Below are 26,944 nucleotides of genomic sequence, written 5' to 3'. Positions count from 1 at the left end.
GCTGAATCAGAACCTCTGGAGCTGAGGCCCAGGCCTCCCAGTCTGAACAAGTCTCAGACTGGAAAAGGCTGCCCCAGATTACAGGGCAGCTCCCGGCTCACTCTCCCTCCTCAGCCCAGGGACGTGGAGAGGGGGCGGGAGGCAAGTCCCATCAGCACTTTTAACTGGGGCTGCTTTTTCGGGTGACTCACCTCCCAGACTTCCTCCAACAGACAACTCTAAATAGCTCAGTCCCACCCTCCAGCAGGGAGACCTTCTTGCTGGGAAAGGCAGAAGATAGCAAGGTGGGTGCCAGACACCCCCAAGGCGACCCAAAGAGAGGAGCTGCTCCTTGCTCAGCCCAAAATTCGGGTTTAAGATGTTTTGTTTACAGTCTTTTGTTATTAAGGAAATGGCTGTCAGTCAAGGTAATTCTAGCCCCGATGAGCAATAAATATGCTCCCAGCTAATCTTATGGGGATTTTATTGGCACCTGGGGCGGAGATTCCTTTACCCTGCCCACCCCCACCCCCCCAAAACAAAACCCTGCTTCCCAGTGGGTCCCCCCACCCGCTCAAGCAACGTGTGAGACTTGGATCAGACTTAGAAAGTACACTCTGTAAAGATAGAGGGCGTCTGGGCAAAGATGGGGCGTGGCTTCCTGGTTGTACCTGGAGGCAGGGGATGACCAAGTGACCTGAAATAAACTCTAGGCGACCTGGTTGGATCGAGGCATGCGCGAGCTCCCGGGTGCCTGCCCCGCACGCTGGGGTGGTCACCTGGCCCGGGCCAAGAAGAATGTCTCTGGGAGGAGCCGGCTCGCTGGAGTCGGTTCCAGCGTGTTCGAGTTCCAGCTGCGAGCCCTCAGGGACACCGGCGGCAAGTCCCGGCTTGCAGAGACAGGAGCCGGTCCCAGGAGTGAGCGAGTCGCAGCGAGCCCGTGTGCGCGCCCAGGCGCGCGCCCCGCGACGGCGCAGGGGGAGGGGAGGTCGCTGCAGCCACTCAGAGGAACGGTAGTGAAGCCTCGGAACAACTTTAACTGTCAATCAGACTTAATGGGGTATTAAAAAAAAAATGGGGGGTGGGGAGGGCCGCCCTCTTGCTCCGCGCCGCAGCTGCCCCAGGAGCGAATGAATAACGCCGCGCAGACGATCCACTCATCCGATCCACGCGCGCTCCACGCCCGGGCCCTCTCCAAGTTGGAAAGGACAAAAAGAAGGCAATAAATCTAAAAGGAAGAGAGAGGGAACCGGATTGAGCGGCAACTCCCAGCCTCTGCTGGAAGACAGGGAGGGAGCCGGAGAGAGCGAGCGAGCGCGCGCGAGGGCGAGCCCTGCACGTAAAGAAACTGACACCCGGACCCCCCACTTCTCCTGCACGTTGCTGGCAATCAGATCGCGTTTAAGCAATTTCCTGAGCCCAAGAATAGCAATGAGTCGGGAGACTTTCGCGGGCTGAAATTGGGAGCTCCAAGCACTTTTCCCCCACTTTTTTTTTTTCCTGGAGAAGGGGGCGCGCTACAATTTGGAAACAGCTTTTTTTTTTTTTTTTTTTTTTTTAATCTTGCACTTTGAAACCGCGGGACTGTGGCAGGGTGCGCGCGGGTGGTTGGTGCCTTTTTTTTTTTTTTTTTCTTTCCCTGCCTAAACTCCTCTGTCAGTCTGTAAACATTACCTGAGAATTCCCCAGCCGGCACGGCTGCTAGGGCAAGAAACTTCTTGTTAGAACTTCCCACCTCCGGCTTCCCCTCCACCCCTCCACGGTCCCAACCTTATAAGACGCTTTTTCTCCTCCCGAGGATTCATCCTTTTTTTTTTTTTTTAAGTCCCCCCCACCACCAACTTTTCTCAGCCGGTGCTTTGCATTTGTGGAAAGGTCATTTCAAGAGTGACCAGGTGGGACGCCTCTCTTTTTTATTCGGTTTATTTATTATTGTTTTGGGGTGTTTTCTTTTTTAATTCCTGTTTTGTTCAGTCCGGGGAGTTTCGCCCCCTGCCCGGCTCCGCGGCGCGGAGGATGGTGTGGAAATGGCTGGGCGCCTTGGTGGTGTTCCCTCTGCAGATGATCTATCTAGTGGCGAAAGCAGCCGTCGGACTGGTGCTGCCCGCCAAGCTGCGGGACCTGTCGCGGGAGAACGTCCTCATCACCGGCGGCGGGAGAGGCATTGGGCGCCAGCTGGCTCGCGAGTTTGCAGAGCGCGGCGTCAGAAAGGTACGTGGGCACCGCGACTCCCGGGAGTGGGCGCTGAGGGCCAGGGGCCCTTGGCGCGGGGTGCCCCCACCTGCTGCGGCCGCCCGATCCCTCGCCCGGGAGCTGAGTGTCTCTGGCCACCCCACTCCCCTGCGCCTCACGCAAGCGCTGAGCTCCTCGGTTTCACCTTGTGGATTTCCCGGCACCAGACTGTCTATTTTGGCAGGTCCCGAGCTCTTCGGCTCCTGGGGGATCGGTGGCTGGCTGTTTGCCCCCATCCCGAAACTTAGGAGACCCACCCATTATCCACGTGTTGTGATCCCCCTTTGCCTTCCCCCCTAGTGCCACCACCCGCTGAGTTCAGGGTGTGCGCGCTCCCTGGTAGAGCGGGGAGCCGCCTGCTAGTTGGCTCGGTGTTTTCCTTGGCAACCCCCTTCCCAGCCCCAACCTGGCGGACTGGACTGCAGCTCTAACGACACTGGGGGGGGGGTACTTGGTTTGGGCTTGTAATGGAAGGAGAGGGTCTTGGCAGCACAGACACTAGAAGGCCCAGGTGGAAATTAGGACAGAGGAGGAGGGGGTAACCAGCAGCTGATAAAGAGCCCTTGTTCTCACCTTCGACCCTGCCCCCTCCCCCAACACAGCCTTGGGGAGGTGGCACCGAGGGGAGGGTCCTGCTCGCTGGGCACTGCCTTTAATATTTTGGGGGTCCCAGCACCTCCTGTTTCAGTTTTTGGAGACCTGGTGCTGCAGAAGTGGGGAGGGTGAGCCGCTGTCACCCCAGTCCCAACTCAGCTGAGCTGACTCACCCAGTGACAAGAGCAATCGAGAGAGGGATTTGAGGCCGGCAGGCCAGGCCATCTCCAGCCAGCCCTGTGAAGAGGAAGAGCGAAAACAGGGAATTAGTTTGAAACTTAAACTGTTGTGAACCAGGGGTCGGGAGGGCCAGCAAAGCCAGCTGATCTGACACGGAGCCACATACCTTGGGGATTAAGTAAATGTGTACTGTAGAAAACCGAACCTGCATGTAATTCCAGGTTGCTTTTGTTTTGTTAAATACTGCCCTGAGATTTACAATCCCTCCGGGGTGGCTGGGACTGGGACTGAACTTCGGAGTCTGAACTATCGGCCAAAGCTGATTGCCGATTAACTCTTCCTTAGCCGGGCTGGCAGGGCCTGTCACCACCAAGCTAGGGGGGGGCCAGCTGTCCACGACTCCCTCTTCTCCTTGGGTGGCTTGGACAGCTGCTTGACCTTGCCGTTGGAAGGAGAGTTGGGAAGTGTTTTTAACCCTTGGACGTGCGAGTAAGAGGAAGGAAGGGTTGCTCTCAGCAGTTTCACTTCCTTCCCTGGATGCCCCAGGGCAGGGCTCCTGCCTGAGCCCCTGGCGGAGCGGGGATCCGTGGGAGGGCAGACTGGGGAGGGGATTGTTTGGGACAATTGTGTGTGATTGTCATTCCTTAGCTGTCCGAAACCCACAGAGGCTTCTGAATCTTCCAGCTGGCCCAAGTCCTGAGGCTTGTAACTGACTGCTGTAGGCTTGGGGAGTTCTTGGTCAACCTGGAAAAACTTGACTGACTATAAACAATCCTACATGAAGGAAGGCCATGGCATGGGAGGGGGTATAACGTGCAGGTGGGGCCCGCCAGTTCATGCACTGGAAGCCACGGCCCCACCTGCCTTGGAAAGGGACTCCCTCTTCCAGGAAATAAGCCTGGGGCCAATTGCAAATGTGTCTTAAATTGGTAGCAGGCTCACCCAAACCGGACCCACAGGGCCCTGCAACTTCCCAGTGCCATTCACACTAGGGTCAGTCATGGACCTGGCAGGATGACCACGAGGGCTCCCTGCAGCTCATAATGATCTGACCCATTACTGGGGCTGCTTTCTAATGAGCCTTCCGCTTGCTGTCATGGTGGGCAATTTGGAATTCCAGCTTCTTGCCAGAGTGCATCTGGGGCCAGTGAGTGGACTTTGGGACAATCCCCAGGGCCAGGAGTGTTTCGAGGTTCGATGGCCTTGGGGACAAAGGACCAAGTGTTGTGGGAGTTGGGAATTTACAAGAGAAACAGCTGAGTGGGCTGGGGACAGGTGTGAATAGTGAGCTTGAGGCTCGCCCAGGAGCACTGGGCAGGGCTGGCACTTTGGCCTGCGTTGCTGATGGGCAGGTGGCTTTCCCTGAGAGCCCTCCCTGCCTGGGTTCTGGTGGGAGTGAATCTGGAGGAGAGAGGTCCCCAAAGGGGAAAGAAAGGAGGCGTATCAGTGCCCCTCCAAACAGCTGACCTGTCCAGGAAGAGGGGGGTGACAACCCAGTTTCCATAATGGCCTTGAGTGAAGTGATTTGGTGACATTTGTGAGTGGTAGAGAGTCCCAGGCTGCAAAGCTGATCCAAAAGAGGATTTTCTTAAAGGAACACAGACGCTTCAGAGTTCCAAAGTTCCTAAGCGGGAAAACAGCAACCCTCACCCCCAAGAGGATTATCCAGAGGTAGGAGACTGGGCCATTAGGGTCTCCAAGGGGAAGGCACTTGCTAGGTCCTTCCTGCTGCACCTCTTTTTAATTTTCTGTGCCCTCCTGGAATTCAACAAAGCTTTCACAAAGCTCAGACCCACCCACTGTCCCTGACCAGTCCCCACGGTCTTTGACTTGACATGGTTTTAGCAGGCGCTCCTGGGAGGAGGAATGGAAGGGGCTGTGGACTGTCTGTGGCTACTGTGGCTTTTCCAGCCTTTGGTCCAGTGTCAGGCAGGTGGCTGATGACAGCCCTGGGCCTGTGGCTGAGGGGCACTCTGTGTGGGCCCAGTGCCAGGCTGGGGACTCCAGGGCCTGTTTGGGAGGTGGGTGAAAACCCTCATATCTGCATTCGCAGTGCGTGGCCTGCAGCCCTGTGTCTGGGCCCAGAACTCGTCCTTCAGGAATGCTCCCCCATTCTGCAAGCCCCTTGTCCTTCCCACTCCTCGCCCGGAGGCTGCCCAGGCCCCTCATGCCCTTGACAGTCCCCAAGAGACTCCACTCCCAAGCCTGTCCACAGGGTCTGGCGAGTGTTGGCCCAGCCCAGGGCCTCTGGGGGTGCAGCAGAGATGAGCAAAAGGGGGAGACAGGGCTTACAGCAGAAGCCCAAGACTGTGTGTGTGTGTGTGTGTGTGTGTGTGTGTGCACGCGCACAAGCGCATGTGCAGGTTTCCTGCGGCCTCTCTAACAAAATTACCACAAACCGGGCGGGTGGCTTACTGACAATAGGGGACTTGGGGAAGGATGTCTGTCCTTGTCCCAGGTTATCTCAGCCTTTCCTGCCGTCATCAGATCCCACTAAGTGAAAAAGAAGCAGCTCTGGGCTGGAAAAGACTCGGTGCCCCCACTCCGTGGGACACCCACAGCCACTTCCAAGTCCTCTCAGCAGCCACCAGGTAGCTGTCTGCCTGCCAGTGATTTATTTCAATTCTTGTAGAATATTTTCATCCTGCAGTGCCCATGAAATTGAGGGGGCCCTGGCTCCCTGGCCGGCGTATTCGAGTTTCCTGGTTGTTTTTTTTTTTTTTTTTTTTCTTTTCCTGTTCTTTTTTTGTACCAGGTATTGAACTCAGGGACAATTAACCACTGAGCCACATCCCAGCTCTTTTTATCTTTTAGACAGAGTCTCACTAAGTTGCTGGGGCTGGCTTTGACCTCAAGATCCTCCTGCCTCAGCCTCGAGTCGCTGGGATTACAGGTGTGTGTACCGCGCCCCGCTCTCTGTGATTCCTGTTTGGACTTCAAGTTCTTCTATTTTTTTTTTTTTTCCCTAGACTAAGTGCATTTGTCGCTGGCTGCACAGGGCCTTTCTGACGATTCAGATACGAGCCCGCTAAATTCAGATTTCTCTGCTCCATTTCCATCTTATTTGTTTGAAGTCACCACTTTGGGAGAATGACCCCAGCTAAGTTTGTGAGGAGGGGTCCCTTCTACCCAGGACATCCCGAAGGCCTTAGCACCACCATCAAATACTACACAGTTTTGAGTGTAGTATTTTAGTACATTCATTTGCAGTCAACGCCAAGGAGAAGGCAAATGTGGGAAGGAGGTCAGAGATGGGCTAGAATGGAGGCCCAGAAGGTTACACTGAGCCAGGGACATTGAGGAAAGGTCCCAGGAAAGGGGCATTTTGGGCAGAGGAAGGAGCAAAGCCTCAGAGAAGGGCGGATGCCGGGTATTGGGGACCTCAAAGCAGCCAGCATGGCTGGAGCAGGGGTAAGGGCTGAGGGGGAGGCAGGAAGGGCGGAACCGGTGGCTGATGGTCAGAGCTGTGGGTCCCGCAGACCAGGACTGGCTTTGGCTTTGACTTTGAGTGCAGTTGGAAGTCTGTGCAGGAGTGGAGCAGTGACGTCACCCCAGCCTTCACAGGAGTCTCACCCAGGAGTGTCACCCCAGCCTTCGCAGGAGCGCCTGTCTGGTGGAGTGGGGAAGCAGATGGGGGGTTGGACCGGGCAGCTGGGTTTCTGTGGCTCCCGGGAACCTCACGACAGCGTGGCTTCATCTCCTTCTTTGAGCTCAGGGCTGTGCTCTTGTTATCGCACTGGGATTGTAGAAGAGCCGAAGGCTCCTCCAGAATCTTCCTGGTCAAAGCCGCTGAGTGGGGGTGCGGGTGGCCCCGAGAGCCGTGGGCACCAGGCCTGGAGCGGGGTGTCTGCTGGGTTGCCCTGCCCTCTGCAGGGTCCTGGTCTGTTCTTGTTGGAAGCTGGGTGAGCAGTGACGATCCACTGCAGGGTAACCCAGCTCTGAGGGCTTGTGACATGTCACTTCATCCATTGATTTAGCAAACTTGGCCTTGGAGATGCCACAGGGAACCACGGAAACCGAGTCCTCTCCCTGTGGCCCTTGGCACTCCTGGAGTAATGCCCATCCCCAGGTTCAAAAGCTCTCGTTGCTTTGGGAGGGGTCTTTTAGTGGCAATGAAGCTTAACTCCCCTGAAAGTACCCTAAAACCCACTGTGTCGTGCAGCGGGTGAAACCGTGTATTTCAGTTGTGTTTGGTCAAAGAGCTTTTGGGCCTTTGACTTAGTGTCGTTCGAACTTTGAGAGTGTCCCTGGGCAATTGAAGGTGTCCAGGGGGCGGGCCCAGGAGGATGCGGACTGGAAGCCACCACTTGAGCTGGGTGGCAACTCCATGGGAGATGACATCAGCTGCCTTCCAGTATGGGGGAGGCCTGGGGCCTGTTCCAGAAGGTTCTGGAGGGGAACTCAGCAATGTAGACCTGGCCCTGCCTTTGGAGGCCGCTCTTAGGTTCTGGATGACCTCGCGAATCCCCTGCACTCCTCAGATTCCATGAGTCATCATCCCCAGAGTGACATCTGAGACAGTAACCAGGACAGAAGTGGGTAGGGGGCAGAAGGAGGAACGGACACCAGCGTCCACCAAACAAAACTTAAAAATGAAGGGAAGATGACCCTTCTCCGCGTGACCTTGCCAGGTCCACACTGTCTGTCCCCCTTGATCCGCGTTTTCCAAGGTGCTGGAAATGACAGGTGGGAGGAAGCGGGGCCAGGTGGGCACGCTCACATCCTGCACCTGACTTGCACCCCTGCAGCCCCCAAAAGTTGGTGTCCTGAGGCTGGGGTGGGCCACACAACTGTGGTCGTGTGCGTGGCTGGCGATGATCATGATCCTGGACATGGCTGTGGCGATGTGTGGCTGTCACAACATATACGAGAGGGGTGACATGCAGGGCTCTGCAGGATGGCTTGGTCCTCCTGACCTGGGCAGGCCTGGCTGGCCTCCTCTCTGAGAGGCAGGAGCAGCAGGCCCCTCTAGCGCCGAGCTTGGCTGGAGGCTGACTCTGGACCCAGGATTCCTGGCCTCAGAACCAGAGCTTTCCCCATGGGGACGGATAATCTCCGCCTGGCCCAGCCTGCCTCTTTCAGGGTTATGGAGAGGTCAAGAGACAAACTATTAAATCCTGGAGCCTGGTACACAAAGGGCTCTGGAGAGAAGTTTGATAAGCAGTACTTGAGTCAACAGGACGCAGGCAGGGATGCAGTTAAATCCGTGTTTACACAAATATTCCTCAGGGCGCCCAGTGGCAGTATTTGCATACAATGAATGGGATGCTGGCCAGAGGATTAAGGTCACCAGCAGCTACCAGGGTTTATTTGAAAGGGTCAGCTGATAGGAGAGCAGCACAGTTGAATTTCTTTCTTTTGACAACTAGCTTATCACCTTAAAGATGCCAGGACCCCTGTGGGGGGACGAGGGGGAGGCCCTCCAACCAAACCCCAGGTGACCAGGAGCCCTCAGAAGTGACCTGAATGCTCTGATGTACAGACAGGGAGAGGTCGCTGTGCAGGAAGGGGGTCCTAAAAGACTTCTTGAAGGAGGTGGGCACCGAGGGGGAAGCAGGAAGCCCTCATCTTTTGCTGGTTGTAGAGCCCCTCCAGGATCTGAAGAACTCTGACCCCAGAAGAATGACAGCGACACTTTTGTACTTTTCACGAGTCCTGTCCTCCCCCCCCACCTGTCCTAGACACAGGTTGAGCAGGCTCAGCCCAGATTCCGTCCAAATCCACCCAAGTCCTGCGGGCAGAGACGCAGGCCCAGAGCAGACCGCGTGCCAGGACAGGCTCTGGTGTCCTGGGACTCAGAAGCCACAGCCGAGCTCAGAGTGGACAGCAGAGATTGGTGACTTCGTGCTGAAGGCCCACAGTGGTCAGCCTGACAAAGGCCATTGGGGCTAAGCACTGTTTTGAGAAGTGTGACCTTGAGCCCCCCTTTTTCAGAGGCCTTTAGAGAGAAGGAACTAGAAAAGCAGTCGATCGATCGATCGATGAAGGACATGGTCACTTGGTCCACACTGACTCATCTTTCTAGGGAGGTGTGTGTCATCATTGTCACCCGCCCATGAGACCCACTTCTGCCAACACCCGAGCTCCAGCGGGCCCCAGACCGTCCTCAACACCCGCTGAGGGTCCAAGACCAAGTTTCCACTCTGGATTCCAGAGCCGCAGGTGGAATCTGAGGGCCCTACCTCCACTGAACGACGTCAGCTTCACTTCTGGCTTTTTTTTGAGGGGGGGTAGGTGGGGTAATGGGGATTAAACCCAGAGCCACACTCCTGGTCCTTTTGAATTTTATTTTGGACAAGGTCCTGCGAAATTGCTGAGGCTGGCCTGGAACCTGCGGTCTCCCTGCCTCAGCCTCCCAGGACGCTGGGATCACAGGCATGTGCCACCACGCCAGAGTTCCTGTCTATCTTGTAGCTTAGAATCCATGTCGACTTTTTGTGTGCATTTGTGGGGTGGGGACAATATTGCTTTAAAGAGAAGACCCAGCCCTGGGAGAGTGTGACCCCACAGCCAAGGCTGTCCCCACAGCAGTGTCACACGGTCAAGGTGTCCTGAAGGCTGGGTCACCCACCCAGAGCCCTCAGGCATTGCCTAGGGCAGCCCAGGCTCCTGGGAAAGACCCCATAGATCTTAGGAGCCTTCCCAGGGACCAGCTGTGTGACCTTGGGCAGGTGACCGCCTCTGGACCTTGGCTCCCTCATCAGAAACATTTAGGGAGATGACTTCTAGAAGCCTCGTCGCTGGAGGGGGCGGTGGCAGCTCTGGGGGTGGTGGTGCCCCCTCCCACTGCCCCAGCTCTGCACCTTTTGCAGAGAGCTCTGCCAGGCACCAAGGACCCACTGGCCTGTCTCACCCTGATCCTGGGATCACCCAGCAAGGAGAGGATTCCGCCCACAGAAGCCCTCTGGGGATCTTAGCCTTTGGCCCCTTCTGTGGGAGGCTAGAGCCCGGCCTCTCTCCTCCCATTTGGGCCCTCAAACCCTGTGGCCATGACTGGTGACCGTGAGCACTTTGCTTATTGACAGGAACTGGTCCTGTGGCCCAGGAGCCGGGGCTGGAGAGGCAGGGTGGAGGCTGGACCTTCACTGGGTTGCTGGCTGCTCAAGCCCTCACCACCCAGCTTCCCCTACACAGCGCCTTAGTCACCTCCATCTCTGTGTCCAAGTAGCTCCACTGGCCAGGGCTGTGGGGTGAGGCCAGAGTTAGGGGTTACCATAGCAACCCACCGTGGTTTGTCATTTCTCCAACAGATTATAAGACCGAAGGCGGCAGGGGCCACCTTCCTCTCACCCACCAGGTAGACACAGTGCACCTAGCACTGTGTCTGGTCCACAGCAGGCACTTAATAAATGCTTCTTGCGTGAATGAATGCATGTCCAACCCATCAGAGCTGGTAGAACTCGTGCTTACTGAGCACCTACTATGTGCCAGGGACCCTTCTAGGCATAATCTTCCAAGGCAGGCACCGTTACTGTCTTCTTCTGGTTAAGACTCTGAGGATTGGTTACTTAAAGTCACAGCTCAGAAGAGACCAGTTGAGACTGAAGAGATGGCACCAATAACTCCTAGCAAGTCTGTGCAGATATGGCCTCGGCAGCCAGGGAGTCTGGCTGGGTCACTTGCCCAGCCCCTGCCCCCGCACCCGCAGGTCTGGGGCGTTCTCCAGATTGGCCCATGGACTCTTGAACCAGAGGTCCTGGCTCCAGGGGCTCAAACAGTATCGTGAAGTGCTCCACCTCTAGGCAGACTCCTACGTCCCCCCACCCCCAGTCACGTGGACAGACAGGTGTCCTCTGTACAGTGGCTCTGGAAGGGGCAGAGAGTGGGTGAGCCTCAGCCAGTCGCCAGAGATGGTGTTATTCTATTCATCGGTGGCCATGGTCACAGGCCCATCTCTGAGCTAGAGGTGGACGGTCCCCAGTCACGCTGTGGAGTTTTAAGAGTGGGATGTGGCCTTCTGCTGGGGAAATCGGATGCTGTGACCAGGAACATGGGATCCAGGTGCAGGTGCCCAGTGTCCCTCCTTGTGGAAGGACCGCCGCCAGCTTTCAATCATCCCCAGCAGAAAGTGCCGGAGACCCGCCTGCCTGTACAGCGGCCCTGTCCGTCCAGCCCCGCAGACCTCATGAGGTCACTTGCTGACCCCAAGCCACGGGGATGGAATGGACTCTCAGGGTTGAGCTGGAACAGCGCTGTCTTCAGGAGGTGTGTGGTTCCGAGCTAAAACGTGCAGCGCAAAGTGGCCCAGCAGGTCCTCGACAGACTGCCTCTGGGGACTTTCCTAGAAGGTTTAAGGCCACTGGGGTACAAGAGTGGGGAAAGGTCCTTTGCCAGGTCACAGTTCCAAGCGACATTTTTTGAGAGGCCAGCTCTCCCTCCCCTGCAGCCACAGGCAGGTGAGCAGAGCAGAGCTGAGGCCGCCTTCTGGTGGGGGGTCTGCAGGTCAGCCCTGCCCACTGGGACCCCTCTCACAAGCCCAGAGGCGGTCAGCACGCAGCACTGGGGCCGTGTGAGTGACCTTCATGTGGCAGGGGTCCTGCCAGACACACCCAGTGTTCCCTGGCTCCACACCCACACAGATGGACTGGCGGAGCCACTTCCCTGCAGCACGCAGCAGAGGGCAGGGGCCTTTCAGGTGCCGTGTGTGGCTGGCAGGCCCAGCACCCTGGTCTTGGGGACATTTTTCTTTCCAAGGGGCCAGCATGGCGTGGTGGATGGGCTTCGAGCTCAGGGGTCAGGCCCTGCAGCGTCCACACGCCAGCCCTTCCGTTCCCTGGCCGCAGGGCTCTGGCCAAGTTCCTGGACTTCTCTGAGCCTCAGTTTCTTCATTTCCCAGAGAGGAGTAAGTGAGATGGCGTATCTGGAGTTCCCAGTAGGAGCTCGGGCCACCAGGGTGAGACTGGGATCGCGTTTGACAGGCAACCCAACCCCTCTCCTGCGATTTCCTCGAGTGCCCCGGGCATTTCTGGAAGGCAGGTGGCTTGTTGCTGCTGTTCTCTTAGACACACGCGGCAGTCGAGCTGTTACACAGACAGGGAGGGTAACTCCCGTCATTATGGGTGTGCGGGAAGTGGGTCACGCAGGTTGTTGGGTTCCTGTATGAACACAGGAAGTGCTGTCCGCTCATTCCACTCCTCCCAGTCCCAGCCCCCTCCCCTTCACTCCTTGTCTAATCCAGGGAACTTCTGTCCCTGCTCCTGTGTTTGTTCCAAGTGATGCTGACAGGTCAGCCACATCATGGAGAGACCCAGGCTCTGGCCTGGAGAGTCCCTGGAGTGAGCTTTCTCTGTTGCTCTAGCAAAAGACCCTGAGCCAGTGGCGTCACACCACACCCCCTGACCCGCTTGGAGTTCCGGAGGTCAGAAGTACTACCTGGTCTCGCTGGGCTGAAAACCAGGGCTGTGCTCCTTCCGGAGGCTTTGGGGACATCTCTTGTCCTTCGCAGCTTCTAGAGGCCACCTGCAGCCCCTGGCCATGCCTCTGCCTCCACCTTTAGGTTCAGGAAGGTCGCATCGTAGGCCTTGTTCCTTAGTCACCTCCCCCGCCCCCTGTCCGTGTGCGGTGCCCCTCATGATGGCTCTGGTCCCCTTGGAGACACCAGAATAATCTGTCTTGAAGTCAGCAGGTCAGCACGTGGCGTCCCATCTGCCCTCATTTCCCTTTCCCATATAAGTGACCATATTCACAGGTCTGGGAACCAGGGCGGGACAGCTAGCGGGGTGGCAGGGGCTGTGTTTTCTTGTCTACGAAGTGGCAGTGCCAGTCCTGACCTCCCAGAGGCCTTAAGGTGGTTTCCTGAGATGGTTGATGGGAAATGTTGGTTGCGTCTGCCCTGACACACCTGCTGATCACAGAGGGGCCGCACAGAGGGCCAGGGGAGGGACGATGTCACCGTTCCCACTGAGGAGGGGCCGGCGATGTAGAATGACCCCAGGGAGGGCTCAGCCTTGGAGAAGAAAATGGAAAGAGGGGACGTTACTCGGCCCCCCGCTGAGTGGGCAGCGCCTCCACGGGAGAGAAGACAGCACAGCCCAGAGAGCTCGGGCAGGCTAGACTTGAGCCTTCAGGGCACTGTCCTAGGTCACAAAGACCCCACAGAGCCGGGGAGAAGCGGAGGGCGGGGAGGGCAGACCGCTGGAGCTGGGTGTTGGCGGGTGGAGTGGACTTGATGGTGAGTACCTTAGGGAGCCGTTGGAGGCCTCTCCGCCATGCCTGACTGGACCCGGTGAGTGGAGGGCCAGGGGACCCTGCCTTTCCAAGGGAACTCTGACCCTGGAGGCTGGAGTGGCCTGGAGTTCACTTCCTGGCTGGTGCGGAGAAGCCCGGCCTTGCCTGGCCGCTGAGCAGGGCCCACAGGCTTGCTGCCAGCATCCGTCCCAGCCGTTTCCTGCCACAATGTCCACTTCCTCTGAGTCCCCAAAGACCTCCAGGTCCAGGTCCCCAGCCTGACAGTGTGACCCCAAGCAGGATCAACTCCATGCAGTTGACCTTTGTCCTCACGGAGATTAAACTGATGCCTAATTAGTAGCCTATGGGCTACTTACCTGGGCCCAGCCTGCAGGAAACTCAAGGCTTGTCCTTGGAGGCTGGTCCGTAAATTACACCTCATTAGCTAAGATCTCTGTGGGACCTGCCTGCCCCGTGTGCTCTGGGCGCACCAGCTCCGTGACCCGGCGTTTCATGTTGGGGTGTGAAGGCCGCGCTGGCTGAGTCACTCCAGTTTCCTTTTCCAATACAGCACCACAGCTAGCAGCTCCAGAGGTGCTGGGCCAGGGGGGCAGCGCGGCCGCAGGCTGACTGTCCTCCGGCAGAGCACTTAGCTTCCAGAGCCTGGGCCCAGGTCAGCTTCGCGGTTCAGATGTTCTGAGTTTAGAAATGGAAGTCAGCTGGGCAGGCACAGGAAGGGCCCGGCCAGGTCTGGGGCAGACCCCCAACCAAACCCAGGGACGGTCACAGCAGGGGCATGCAGAGACCCAGGGAGCGGCCTCAAGGTCTTGCCCCGAATGTTTGGAGTCGAAATGAAGGTGAAGCATGATGGGACTTGGGAGCTTTAGAAGCAAAGTCTGCCAGCGACTTTGTTTTTTTTTCTAAACCTTGATCTAACTTTCTTTTAAAAAATACATTGTATTTATTTATTTTTATGTGGGGCTGAGGCTCCCACCCAGTGTCCCCCTCTTGGGAGGCAGAGGGTTCCACCGCTGAGCCACGTCCCCAGCCACTTCTCACTCGCTGCCCCTCGGCGGTCCACCACGGATGCATTGTGTATCTTGCCTCCTGGAGTAGCCGTGGCCAGTGTGGCGGGGTTGGGGGGCTCATGCCTGGCAAGAGGTCCTGTGGCGAGTTGCTACTGACCGCCCTCCGTGAGAGCCAGGGCTGGCTTCTGGCTGGGGGACTGCCCTGGGTGTGACACTCCACTGTCACCATCCCGTCCATTCTTCATGGTTTGGGTAACGAGGAGCCCCACACGTCATGTGACGGGTCCTAGTGGGTGCCCTACCTCCTGGGGTGCCCACCTCACGCCTCCCAGGTTCCCCTCCAGGGTCTTACCTCCATTCCCAGGAGGGCAGATGGTTTCCTTCTCTTTGGGCATCTGATTGCCCAGGGTCTGGAATTCAGGAGAGCTGCCTCCTGTTAGCATTCAGAGAGACACTAGAGGGACTGTAGTGGGGTGGTTGCCAGAGAGGGGACAGGGATTTAAACATGGCTCCCGGAAAGGGGAACTAGAATCTGCTCTAGGAGGGGACTGGCTCTGGGGTGCAGCTGTCCCTCGCTGGACTCCAGGGATGCTTGCTAAAGATCCGGGGTCACCTGAAGGATTCCTTGGGTCCTGGGGAGTATTCACCCCCTCAGGCTGTAAAGCCTCAACTTCCCTCAGTAAGAGAAGGAGTCTGGGGGCTGGTGAGTGAGCAGAGAGGCTGCCTTGGCCTCTGGGAGCTGCTCTGAGTTGTCCCTGCCGCGGGCCCCAGCACCTGAGCCTCTGACCCCTCTTGCTGCCCTGTGAGCGTCCTCTTGCACTTTTGACCTTCCCCACACCAGCACAGGGAGGCCAGTTGGAGATGGTGGAGCCCAGAGACGCCAAGTGACTCATCCAGAAGTCACACAGCAGATCAACTCCAGAGCAGATTCCTTGAGGCCCCAACCAGGCTGCTTTCCACTCCACGGGACAGCCCAGGCCCGCAGCGCTGCCAAGGGAATGCAGTCCAGGGCCGGCTCCGAGTCCCCCCCCCCCCCCCCCCGCAAAAACTGGCTCGCCTGAGAAGGGCCATGAGCGGCCATGGGGACACTTTGGCATCTCTTTATACCTGAAGCGCATTAGGCCCCCAATCTCCAAAGGGCTTGAGCTTCCCAGGAAACCCTAAGCAGCCACCAAAAGCTGACCCCAGAAGCCCAGCCCTTGGTTTGTAGGCCCCTTGGGGAGGCGGGGCACGGGGTCCCCAGCGGGGAGGCTGACCGCCAGGGGTGGAAGCTGCCAGCCCCTGGGATGCTTCGGAGGAGGGAGGCCCTCCAGCTGGGCGGGTGCCTGGGGGCGGTGGAGGAGGGCGGCGGACGGTTCACGAGGCGGCCAGCAGACTGGCTGCGTGTTGCAACGTCTGGTGGCAGCATCCTGTCCGTGTGTGCAGCTGGGCTAACCTCGCCGGCGCGGAGGCGCGTGTGTGGCTCAGGCCGAGCGGCCCGGAGGCTGCTGGCACCTCGCATCCCATTTGCAGCTCCGGGTTCAGCCGCAGGTCAGCGGCGCCCATGACATCACGGCGTTTGTTTACCGCCGGTCTGGTGGCGGAGGAAGGAAGAGCCGGCGGTCGGGGTGGCTGGAGGGGGACCTCTTTCCTACCCCTGGCTCCTCCAATTTGCCCCCGCCCGCAATCCCGCGCCCCTTTTTCGCCCCCCACCTCGCTCCCTCTCCATCTGCACCCAGGACCCCAATCTGAACCCTCATTCACCTCTCACCCCATCCCTCCCATCTGCACCCAGGACCCTGAGCCCGCTACTCGTCCCCACCCCGTCCCCCAACTCTGCATCCAGGACCCCAGCCCGACACTTCCATTCACCCACCGCTCCCACTCCCTCCGCATCTGCGCCCGCGACCCCGCCCCGCCTCCTCGACCTCCCACCGCTTCCCACCGGCTGCCGGTCAGCCAACTGGGCAGGGGCCCAGGCCCCGCCCCAGACCCCCGCGCCACGCCCCCGGACGCCACGCCCCTCCCGGGCCACCGCCCCGCCCCTGGACCCGCTTTCGAAAAGAGCGACCGCAGCCTTCAGCCAGACCCGTGGGGCTGGCTCCGAGGCCCTCCTGCCACCCCCCACCCCCTGCGTCCTGTGAGCCCCGATGGCCGGCTCCCCATCACCCCCTTGTTATTGGACGGTGTGTTCCCCGGGCGGGGTAGGCAGCCGAGGCCCATCTGGCGCCCTCTTCCTGGGGAGTGGCCCTGGCCACCTGGACTGCCACCGGCTCACCGCCCTCCTCCCGCTCCTTGGGCTTCCCCAGGTGTTCTGAAAGCTAAGGGACCTGGGGACTTAAGCCACGCCCCTTTTCTTCCTAGACACTGGGACTTGCCAAAGCCCACCCTCGCTGGAGAGGAGGCTGGGGCTCCGGGGTGGCAGCCTCGTGCTGGTTCTGCGCGGCCCCCACCTTGGGCCCCTCTTCCTCCAGCACCTGAGGGTGCCCAGCACCCGACTGGCCCCCACCGCCGCCCTGGCTCCCACCCTCATCCCAGGCTCCACTGCAGCAGCGGGAACTAGTTCTAAAATCCGGGCCAGAGGCTGTCCTTCCTCTGTTGACAACCCTAGCCAAGGGCTGCCCTTCACACTCAAGTAGAAATCAAAGTGCTGGGGCTGGAGTTGTAGCTCAGAGGCTGGACTGACAGGGTCACTGATGGATTGGGTGCAGGGGGAGAGGGGACCAGAGTGATGTGGTGGGGACAGTGGAGAAGGGCCTCAGGGGCAGAAAGAGCCGGGACCCCACACCCAGAGCAGCAGGTGGAGCCGTCATCCTCGGCTTAGTGATTCCTCCATCGAATGAGGACCGCAGGACCCACCTGTATTCATTTCCAGTAGCTGCCACAGAGGCAACCCCAAGTCAAGGTATTGGCAGGGCCACACTCTCTCCAAGGGCCCTGCCAGCTCCTAGTGGCTTCCGTAGTTCCTTGGCTTGTGGCTGCTTCCCTCCAGTCTCTGTCCCCAGCCTTCCTCCCCTGTCTGTGACGCTTCCATTTCTTATTTTTTTTTTTTTTTTTTTTAAGAGAGAGTGAGAGAGGAGAGAGAGAGAGAGAGAGAGAGAGAGAGAGAATTTTCAATATTTATTTTTCAGTTCTCGGCGGACACAACATCTTTGTTTGTATGTGGTGCTGAGGATCGAACCCAGGCCGCACGCATGCCAGGCGAGCGCGCTACCGCTTGAGCCACATCCCCAGCCCCGCTTCCATTTCTTATGAGGTCACCGGTCAGTGGTCTTCGGGCCCACCCTAGGCCAGGGCACACTCACCTCGAGAGCCTTCACTCTTGTATTCGCACAGACCTTTTTTTCCAAATAGGGTCACACAGGGTCTGGAACCTAAGACTTAACTTTTCCCCAAAAGTTAAGTCACATCACCCTCCCATACCAGTCCCTGGTCACTGGTGAGGTCCGCATCTCAAGTTACCCAAGTAGGCACAGTGAGCCTTAGACTCGAGCCCTGGCAGGCCCCCCTGCTCACGTGGAGACCAAGGACACGTGCACAGCCAGCCACCAGCCCTGGCTGGTGCTGACCAGGACAGCAGCTCCAACCTCATGTCCTCCCACCTTGGTCCTGAGGAGCCCCGGGATCCTTGCAGCAGGGCAAGCCCTGGGCACACGTGTGCTCAGTGACACTGTATAATGAACACAGACGCTGTCCCTTTGCTCCAGTGACATCCTGGCCAAGGGAATCACGCAGCATAGGTTGGACTTCAAGCTCTAGGAGCCTGGGGTACGGAGTGTCATCCTCTGTGCCTCAGTTTCCTTGTGTAGAAAGGGGGGTACCCCCGGCTGTCCTAAGCTGACAGGGAAGGAGACAGCAGCAGTGCCCAGTGGGGCCTGAGGGTCAGCCAGCACCACGCCATGCCAGCGCTGGTGGTCATCTCTGTGCCTCTCAGTGGGGCCAGTTCCAGGCTGGACATCTGCTGGCTGAAGGCTGCCCAGCTCTGGGTTGCGTCAGGACCTGTGGGACGGCCACACTGCCAGCTGATCTAATGTGAGGAGCTTCCTAACAGACCTCTCCCCTAGCTGAGCCAGCAGCCACCAAAACGTTCTCCACAGGCCGAAAGGGGGACCGGAGCCAGCGAGCACCAGGCTCACAGGGCTTGGTGGGGCTCTCTGTCCAGCAACCCCACATGCAGGATCAGAGGGTCCCGGAGCATCTAGCCCAGTCCCCAACAGAGAGGCCCCGTGTCTTTGTGGCCTCTGGCCTCCTGGGGTGAGCAGTGGGACCCCGTCATGAACCGAGGCCGCACAGGAGTCGTAGCTGCTGCCGTTATTGTTAGCAAGGTCCCCTGGCGCAGAGGAGACCCCGGCTGGGGGCTCTGTGTTCAGCGACCTTCCCTGGACACTGCCTTGATGATTGACAGACTCACAGAACGTAGTGGACTCCACTGCCCGTCCTTCCCCAAGAGGGGCACACTGGGGCACGCAGACTTTGGAAAGAAGAGGTCAGGAGGCAGTGCCCAGCCACTGCCGATCCTTGGTGGGTGGACTCGCGGAAGCAGAAGAGCCATCAGGCCTGTTGGATGTGCCCACGTGACAGGCCAGTCCTGGCCAGGGGTGAGAGGTAGGGGTTCATCCCAAGGGAAGAGTGCGGTGCGACAGCAGGAATCGGGAGCCTGGCTTCACACTCTGATTAGTGGTATTACCACAGTTTTTGTAGTAATGACAGGTACACCTAATTCAAGTGTCATTGTTCTGGATGGCGGGCCGGAGGGGAGGGAGGCCCGGGAGGACGTCCACCAAGCCCCCTACCTCCGGCAATCCCCAGGATCCTCACTGAAACCCCAGGCTCCACCAGAGCCCAGCTTGAGAGTGCTTCCTCCCCAAGAAATCCCACCAGTGACACCAAAGCTCTCTCTGCAGGTGGTCGGTTTCGACAGCCTGGTCCCCACCTGCCCAGGCTGTGGCTGTGGACCAAGGAAGTCTTCTAAGTCAGGCGGGAGGACCGGGAGGGAGGGAGGGAGGGAGGGATGGCTAGGGTTCTTGCTTCTGCCACTCATCCCAGGCTGTGTCTAAGGGGGGCAGGACAGGGAGCCCCAGTGGGGGACTTTGGGCAGCCATCGCCCCAGTGACCAGTTTGGGGAGCAGAAGAATCTTCTGGGCGGAGATTCTTTTGTCGCTGTGTGGAAGTGACACCAGCTGGCGTTCACTGGCCCCCCTGTGATCCTCCTGGCCCTGCTTCCTTAACCACCCGCACTGAGCAGGTCACCTGAGTTCGCGTACCTCCTAAGTGACAGAGAATTGAACCGAGGCTCGCTGGCTCTGCAGCCAGGTTCTAGGTCACTGTGCTCAGGACATGGGGGCTTTCTCTTTGGAACTGGACAGGGTGTGGAGGGGGGGAGACCAGAGCTGACCCAGGCCATAAATGCATCTGTGGCGTTTCAGAGCCCCCCCTGCAGGCTCTGCCGGGGCTAGCAGCTCCATGCTTTCCCGTTCTCCCCTGGCCACAGGGTGGCTGGGAGGGGAGGAGACAGAAGCCCTCCAATCTATGGCCGCCCATGGCAGCCCAGCCCACCATGCCTTGGGGCCTCTGGCGGGTATTTTCATTCCTTCGGTGAAGCCAAGAGCACGGCTCCAGGTTCAGAACACAGGGCACGTGGGACCTGAGCTGTCTGCCCATGACCGGCCCAGGGACCTGGACCCTTCCGGGGGCTGCCAGTTATAAACAGATGTTCTTCCTGGGGGTCACCCGAGACCACCCAGCTCATGTCATGGTGGAGGGTGCTCCAGAGCGGAGTTCCAGGAATGAAGGCCAAGTCCAGGCGTTGGTATGAGCCCCCCGGGAGAGGAAGGCTGAGCTGGGTAGAAAAGCGCACTTGGTGTCCTCCAGTCAGCAGGTTCTTCTAGAGGCCCCTGGGGCCAAGGCCACCAGGACGTCAGCTGAACACCTCCTCCGTCTGGCCCACGCTGGGTGCTGGGGCTGTATGAATGCAGTTCCCCCGAGAACCTGCCAGCTGTCAGGAAGGCGGGGTGTTCAGCAATGGGCCAGCGCCCTCACATCTGTGCTTAGTGGACGCCAGCAGGGCTCACCTTTGCAGTGAGAACCAGGAGTTCTGCTTTAGGAACTGCAGGACTCTGGGCAGGTCACTTCATCTGTCTGAGGCTCACCTTAAAAAAAGAGGGGGGATACCCACCCACAGCGTAGTGAGGGTTAATGTAGAAACCAATCCGTGTCCTTGGCACAGTGCCTGGCCCAGGGCCAGCGCTTAAAAGATATTAGACACTGTGTGGTGGTGTTGTAGGGAGAACAGAAGGAGCAGCCAGGAAGGTTCTGGAACTGAGGGATATTCAGGCAGGGTTCTGCAGGATGAATAGGAGTCCATGACTTGGCATTTAAAACAGGGAAAAAAAAACCAGGAAGAGAATTGCAAACAGTTACCTCACAGTGGACGGGAGGCACTGGTAGGGGACTGAGGGACAAGCAGGGGTTGACCCCACAGCGCTGAGTTACCTGTGTGTGCATAACTATTTTGGAAAAGATCTATGGGAAGCTTTACTACACCTTCCATTGTTAAGAGCATGAATAACCGAGTTCTTTAAGGCTTTCTCCCTTATACAGACAAACGTAAAGAAGCACGTGCAGCCAGTCTTCCGCCCTGAGGCTCCTCTATGCAGCCCCTCTGCCTGGTAGTTTTGGGGGCTGAGGTTACCCCAGGTGCCTAATGCTTGGCCCCTTTTCTGAACATTAAGTCCCTGAGCATCCTTCCATGCTGTGAGACACTCATCCTTTGACCAGCGAGGGGAGAGGGTCACCGAGGGCTGGTGCTATGATTTCCTCAGCCTTTTCTCCTTGTGGAAATTCCAGCAGAGAACGTACTGCATGCTAGAGGGTGCCAGCCCCGTGCGCTGAGTCCCACGGGACCCTTTAGAGAAAGGAGATGAGTTTTCTCCCACCAGGAGAGTGAATGGAGCTGCTGTCCGGCTGCCTGTCAAAACCTCAGTTCACATCCCAGCCCTGTCACTCATTTGTCTGTGTGGTCTCAGACAAGAAGCTCAGCCTCTCTGAGATGGATATATCATGGCTGTGTCCTAAATGCCCAATTTAAATGAGGTTCCCTTTTTTCTTCTCTATCCCCCTTGCCCTCGTTGGTGGCCCAGGGTTTCCTGTTCCGTCTGTCTTGCCCACTGGAACAGAGTCTCCCTGCAGCAGGAACTATTCTTTGTTGGATCCCAGCACTGGGCTCCATGCCCATTCCATCCCACCCTGGGCTCTCTGTGGTCCTGGCAGGTGGGTGCACAGGATGGTTGTGATGGACACTGAGTGACATGGCATGAGAAGGACCCTCCGGGTGGGAGTGAAGGCTGGGTGCTGGACACCTGGGATTTGGGAGCAGAATCTTTAAAACTCAGACTCCTACCCTGTTGGGGCTTCACGCATCTGCGTGTGTGTGTGTGTGGGGGGGGAGGTTCTGGGTTCGAATCCTGCCCCTACTGTGCAGAGTGTGACTTGGGGTGGGTGACCTCAGTACTGTGAAAAGTGGGCAATGACAACTGGGTGGTGCCCCGGGGGCCGCGCGCTGGGCCAGCAGAGAGGGCAGCCGCGCAGGGAGAGGGCAGCCTGGCCTCTCCCGAGTGCGCTCCAGCCCGGGAGGAGCAGGGGGCCCGAAGCTTGCCCTCTGCCCGGGGAAGGGAGGCCGAGGTGCCGAGCCACCAGAGCCTGGATTCTATAATCCCTGTTGATGAGTAAACCCCGGCGCTGACCTTGACCCGCCTCTGCGTCCTTCGAGTTCATTAACGGAGGCCAACCGAGGAGGCCAACCAACCGGCTTCCAGCACCGGGAGCCCGCCCCTCGCGGCCCTTCCCACCCGCCTCCAGACCCCGCCCCCTGTCCTGGCACTAGGAGGGACGCTTGTGCATTCCAGGTCGGGTCACCCCCAGGGGTCTCTGGCAGGGCACCTGGGCAGGCCTGCAGATATAGCTGCCGGCTTCTGGTGACAGAACCCCAGAGGGGTCCAGGCGGGGACCAGAGGAGCCGGAGCAGCTCCACCCGGGAGGGGTCTCATTGCCCTCCCCTGGGCTCTCCCTAGCACCCAGTCTAGGTGACACCACCCATCCACGGAGGCGCAGCTGGCCCCTAAGACAAGCAGACGAACAGTGTCCGCCGGCCCCAGGACCTTGTGCATCCACCAGAGGACCTGGGGAACCCGGCGCAAGGCTGCGCATGCCCCCACGCACAGCACCGAGAGCACACGGGAGGCTGGCACTAGCCGCCCTCCCCAGGCAGCCCAGCCCCGTGGTGGCTGTTCTGGGGAGCGAAACCCCTGTCCTCCCTCGCTCAGACCTCTGTGTTGAAGATTGGGGACCCTGATGGCTCCACGGGGGAGGATGCGTGGTCTCTCGGCCTGGGAGGTGGTCCCACCTTTGGCCCTTAACTTTCATTAGTGAATTCAGCAGACAGCGCGTGCCATCCTGGACGCGGGGATATAAAATGAGTAAGACAGCACTGAGTTCTTCGGGGCTCCCAGCCCACGGGGGCAACCTCTGTCTCAGCAGCCCCTCAGAGGGAGCCACCAAGACTCGGGAGCCTGACTGTTGTCCTTGCCTGCCATTGGAAGACAGCAGGGCCCGACCTTCATTTCGTCCCTTGCCCCTGCCCTGTCTCCTCCCCAGGTGGACAGTGCTGGGCTCCCTGGTTCCCAGACCCCAGGTCTCCTGGTTAGACCCCGGGGAACCTCAAACCCCTGCCCTCCTCACCCTGCCCAGGTTCATGCTTCTGGGGTGAAGACAGTCCCAGGTTGATATACTCAGAACTGGGTGGGTGGATGGATAGATGGACAGATGGACGGATGAGTGGATCCCTGGATGGGCGGGTAGATGGATGAGTGAGTAGATGGATGGGCGGATGGATGAGCTAATGGGTGGTAGGTGGGTGATGAGGGAGGATGGAAGGAACCCTGGATGACAGGGATGTGGGGGTCTGGTGAGGTGAAGGAGGTCGACACCAAATCACACCCTTAGAACAAATGATTCTTTTTCTTCTCCATGGTCTAAACCTCCCAGCCTTCCCTGGAGGAACACATTCCAAGGCTGTTTTTAGTAAAGTGTCCCTTGGAGTCTCTCTAATTGCAGCCTCTTTGCCCTTGATGGACTTCTGGGGTCCTGGAGACAGCCAACAGGCTTCTCCCTTGTAAAACCGTTTCTGTGTTTCAGGTCTTCAATTAAAAGAAATAAAGTGGTTGGACTGAGTGGGGCTTTCAAACTGGGCTTTCCCAGAGCTGTTTTAGGGTTGAGAGAACACTATTATTTCCTTTTTTAAAATAATTTAAAAGTTTAAAAAATTCTAATTTAAAAAAAAAATCAATGCACCAGAATCCTCGAGTGTGCCAGCCCCCGCTCGCCCCACCTGGCTTATTCTTTTTCTAAATGAAAGTTCTGAGGTTTTAAGATAAGCAGTTAATAAACTGTGGTCATTCTCCGCTCTGTCCACTCGACTTTCCACTACAGCCGGCAACAATATAAAAGAGAGAGATGGGTCGGGTTCTGGTCCACTGTGACTGGAGCCACCGTCTGTGAGCCCCGGTTTGGATGGCTTGTCTTCCTGCATAAGCCGTGTTGTTCTCCTTAGTCGTCTTTAGAGTAAGAAAATATTATGAGTTGGACATGCCACTTATTTCTCTTGGTTTCACACATCGGGGTTTCCATACTGGGTTTATTTTTGCGTAGAGAAGTTCACTGATAATTTTAAAAAAGGAAAGAAAATAGGAACCCATTGGACTGATCCCCAAGAAACAGCTTCCTGCTCTTGCTTTTCCCAGGTTCTATCCTGAGCTTGTGGGGGTCCCGGGCCTCCCGCCCTCTGTGCCACCAGAGTTGACTCTTAGTTAGGGCAGTTAGTCTCCCCGTCCTCCAAGTCCTCCAACCCTGGGCTCTCGTGGGGAAAGATGTGCTACCCTCCCTCAGGTCAAGGGTGAGAACAAGCCAAGCTTCTCCTCTGAGCCCTTATGGGCCAGCCATTCCTAAACTTGCGCCAACCCTTGAACTACGCGCTGTTAAGTCCGCGGGGCGGCCTCCTGGTGAAGTGAGCTGCTCCTAACCTGCCAGGTGAGGCAGCAGTTCATCTCACCTGGAACCTGGCTGTCCCTCTCCCACCCTCCCTTCCAAGTGTGACCGCAGCAGGGAGGCAGGCCCCCTCAGCCTCTGCAGCCCCGAGGCCGAGCCTCCCCATCCATCCTAGCCCTAGACTAACTGGTGAGAAGCTGATTTGGAAGAACATTCTGGAATATTGTGTAGAAAAACTGTGCTCTTGCTTCTGAGATAATCAGCACTGGGCTGGCAGGAGGCATCCTGCTAGAAGGAGTATATTAGAAAGATCAGTAAGTAATCTATCAATTGGTCGTAAATGGGCTCAGAGATGGGCCCGGTGACACACGCCTGTAATCCCAGGCTTGGGAGGCTGAGGCAGGAGGATTTCGAGTTCAAATCCAGCCTCAGCAAAAGCAAGGTGCTGAGCAACTCAGTGAGACCCTGTCTCTAAATAAAATACAAAATAGGGCTGGGGATGGGGCTCCGTGGTTGAGTCCCTCCGAGTTCAATCCCCAGTACCAAATAAATAAATAAGCTCGGGAACTGCTGGTTCACTTAAGAATAGGCTAATTTCCCTTTTAAAAATTCATATTGTTAATTTGCTTTGTATACTGTATTTTGGGGTGAAGTCAGGGAGGGAAATTTAAAGACAAGTTATTTCACTGGACTTCTGATGGTAATAATTGCTTGTTTCATGACCACCTTATTCTCTTCTTCTAGATTGTTCTATGGGGCCGGACTGAGAAATGCCTGAAGGAGACGACGGAGGAGATCCGGCAGATGGGCACAGAGTGCCACTACTTCGTCTGTGACGTGGGCAACCGGGAGGAGGTATACCAGACGGCCAAAGCTGTCCGGGAGAAGGTCAGTGGCTTGGGAGGGCCTGTCCTCAGAGCAGCTGAATGCAGGGTAATGCCAGGAAAAGGGGATGTGCTTGCGTGGCCTGGCAGAGTGGCTTTGTCCAGGGCACTTTAGGGGACTTTCCTGAGGAGCTGGTCCAAGTTGCACAGGCAGGGGTTGGGGATGATTGCACAATAGCTGTAGTCACCTGTGGTCTCCTTGGAAATTTAAACCTGTGGGTTTCTCTCCAAGACTCTGAGAGCCCAACGCCCCACTGCCTCCTGGGAAAATCCTTCTCCTGCCCTCAGTCATCTAGTGTATCAGTTTACTCCCAGAGAGGAAAAACCACCCTGTTGGGTGTCCTGCATGTGGCAGTGGTAACTCTTTTATGTACCAATAACTTCATTTATTATCCATGTGACGTGTCCCAGCAAGGGTGCGTGCCGTAAGTCATTTCTAACCCTCGGCACACAGCTGGTCTGGCGCTAATGCCACCTTCTCAACAAGACCGATGCCAGAGAGGTGGTGTGGCTTCCCAAGGCTGCACGCACGTGGTGGGGGTCTGGTCTGTGCCCTCACAGCCCTGTGTCCCCTCCCACCCGCAGGTGGGTGACATCACCATTCTGGTCAACAACGCCGCTGTGGTCCACGGGAAGAGCTTGATGGACAGCGACGATGACGCCCTCCTCAAGTCCCAGCACATTAACACCTTGGGCCAGTTCTGGGTAAGAGCTGTCCTGGCCGAGAGCCAGCCCTGGGCATGACAGGGAGCCTGGCCAGCTGGGGTGGCAATAGGCTCACCAGGACCAGGACTCGGGCCAGCAGGATGTCCAAGGACAAAGCGGGACCAAGAGGAATGTCCAGCCCCGGAAGTCACTAGACTTTCTGATCTGTGACCTCAGTGTCCCGCAGCAGGGTGCCTCTACCCCTTCCCCTGCAGGAGGGCTGGGCCGCTGGAGTAGCGCGGTCCCGGGTGGGCAGGTGTCCCCCGGCCAGGGCAGGAGGGCTGGTGGAAACAGCGGCTGCTTCACACCGACCCCGTCTGCCCGCAGACCACCAAGGCCTTCCTGCCGCGCATGCTGGAGCTGCAGAACGGCCACATCGTGTGCCTCAACTCCGTGCTGGCACTGTCCGCCATCCCCGGCGCCATCGACTACTGCACGTCCAAAGCGTCCGCCTTCGCCTTTATGGAGAGCCTGACCCTGGGACTGCTGGACTGTCCGGGCGTCAGCGCCACCACCGTACTGCCCTTCCACACCAGCACTGAGATGTTCCAGGGCATGAGGGTCAGGTCAGTGGGCAGGGGACCGGCCTCCTCGCCGAGCTGGGCCAGCCAGCGTCTGCACAGGGAGAGTGCGCTGCAGGGTCCCCAGAAGCCGCTCCTCTGCTGGGCTGCACCCGGGTTCTCCATCAGTGGGGGGTAGGATGCTCCAGCAGATTAGGGTCCTGCTGCTCAGCTCGGGGCTTGTACACAGCCTGGGCCAAAGGCACGCAGTGGAATGAGGCCAGCGGTAAAGAGAGCAGGGTTGACAGGCATTATGCGTCCCTTGAGCTGAGCAAGGAAGCCAAAAGGGGACACCCCGCATGCTTGTGTTTGTGTGAAGTTCTAGAATGGACCACACTGAGAGCCGCAATGCTGGAAAGCAGACCCGTAGCTGCCCTGGAGGAAGCAGGGGAGACAGAGGCTTTTAGAAGTTCCTTCTTTGCAATCTGAACTAGTGAGGTTAACCAAGTTGTGTGCTTAAGGTGCACACCTTTCCCTGTTTGTAGATTATAGATCCATATCAAGGAATGCAGAGGCCCCACAGGGGCAGTGGGGCCACTATTTGGGGCTCAGGAGCCAGGCACCCAGGGTGGTGGCTGCCCTGCAGCTGTGGTGT

At 57.9% G+C, this 26,944-nt stretch overlaps 1 protein-coding gene and 2 long non-coding RNA genes across 5 annotated transcripts in view; 2 read left to right on the top strand and 1 right to left on the bottom strand.

The window, feature by feature from the left end:
* The first annotated feature begins 1,737 nt into the window (after window positions 1-1,737).
* Dhrs3 (dehydrogenase/reductase 3) overlaps window positions 1,738-26,944 on the top strand; it is a 32,176-nt gene continuing 6,969 nt past the window's right edge. Inside the window, exons 1-5 of one of the 3 annotated variants that reach the window (XM_005317477.5) lie at window positions 1,738-1,874; window positions 2,041-2,190; window positions 24,945-25,088; window positions 25,670-25,789; window positions 26,117-26,355. In XM_005317477.5, the coding sequence (XP_005317534.1) occupies window positions 2,041-2,190; window positions 24,945-25,088; window positions 25,670-25,789; window positions 26,117-26,355 (653 nt within the window). In that variant the 5' untranslated portion in view covers window positions 1,738-1,874. Of the gene's footprint in view, window positions 1,875-1,995; window positions 2,191-4,538; window positions 4,657-24,944; window positions 25,089-25,669; window positions 25,790-26,116; window positions 26,356-26,944 lie in introns of those variants that run through there. The other 2 variants (XM_005317476.5, XM_078025313.1) reach the window with 2 other exon arrangements.
* Window positions 1,887-3,531, bottom strand: LOC106145310 (uncharacterized). The gene is made up of 3 exons (XR_001230158.4): window positions 3,152-3,531; window positions 2,979-3,042; window positions 1,887-2,100 (listed from the first exon to the last, which is right to left on the bottom strand). It is a non-coding gene; the product is annotated as an uncharacterized LOC106145310 (long non-coding RNA).
* LOC144367873 (uncharacterized) lies at window positions 5,553-9,251 on the top strand. Its single transcript, XR_013427427.1, has 3 exons — window positions 5,553-5,576; window positions 5,800-5,878; window positions 9,011-9,251. It is a non-coding gene; the product is annotated as an uncharacterized LOC144367873 (long non-coding RNA).

The sequence above is a fragment of the Ictidomys tridecemlineatus genome, chromosome 11 (assembly GCF_052094955.1).
Source record: "Ictidomys tridecemlineatus isolate mIctTri1 chromosome 11, mIctTri1.hap1, whole genome shotgun sequence".
NCBI lineage: Eukaryota > Metazoa > Chordata > Mammalia > Rodentia > Sciuridae > Ictidomys > Ictidomys tridecemlineatus.
This window is presented reverse-complemented; position numbering and strand designations above follow the sequence as displayed.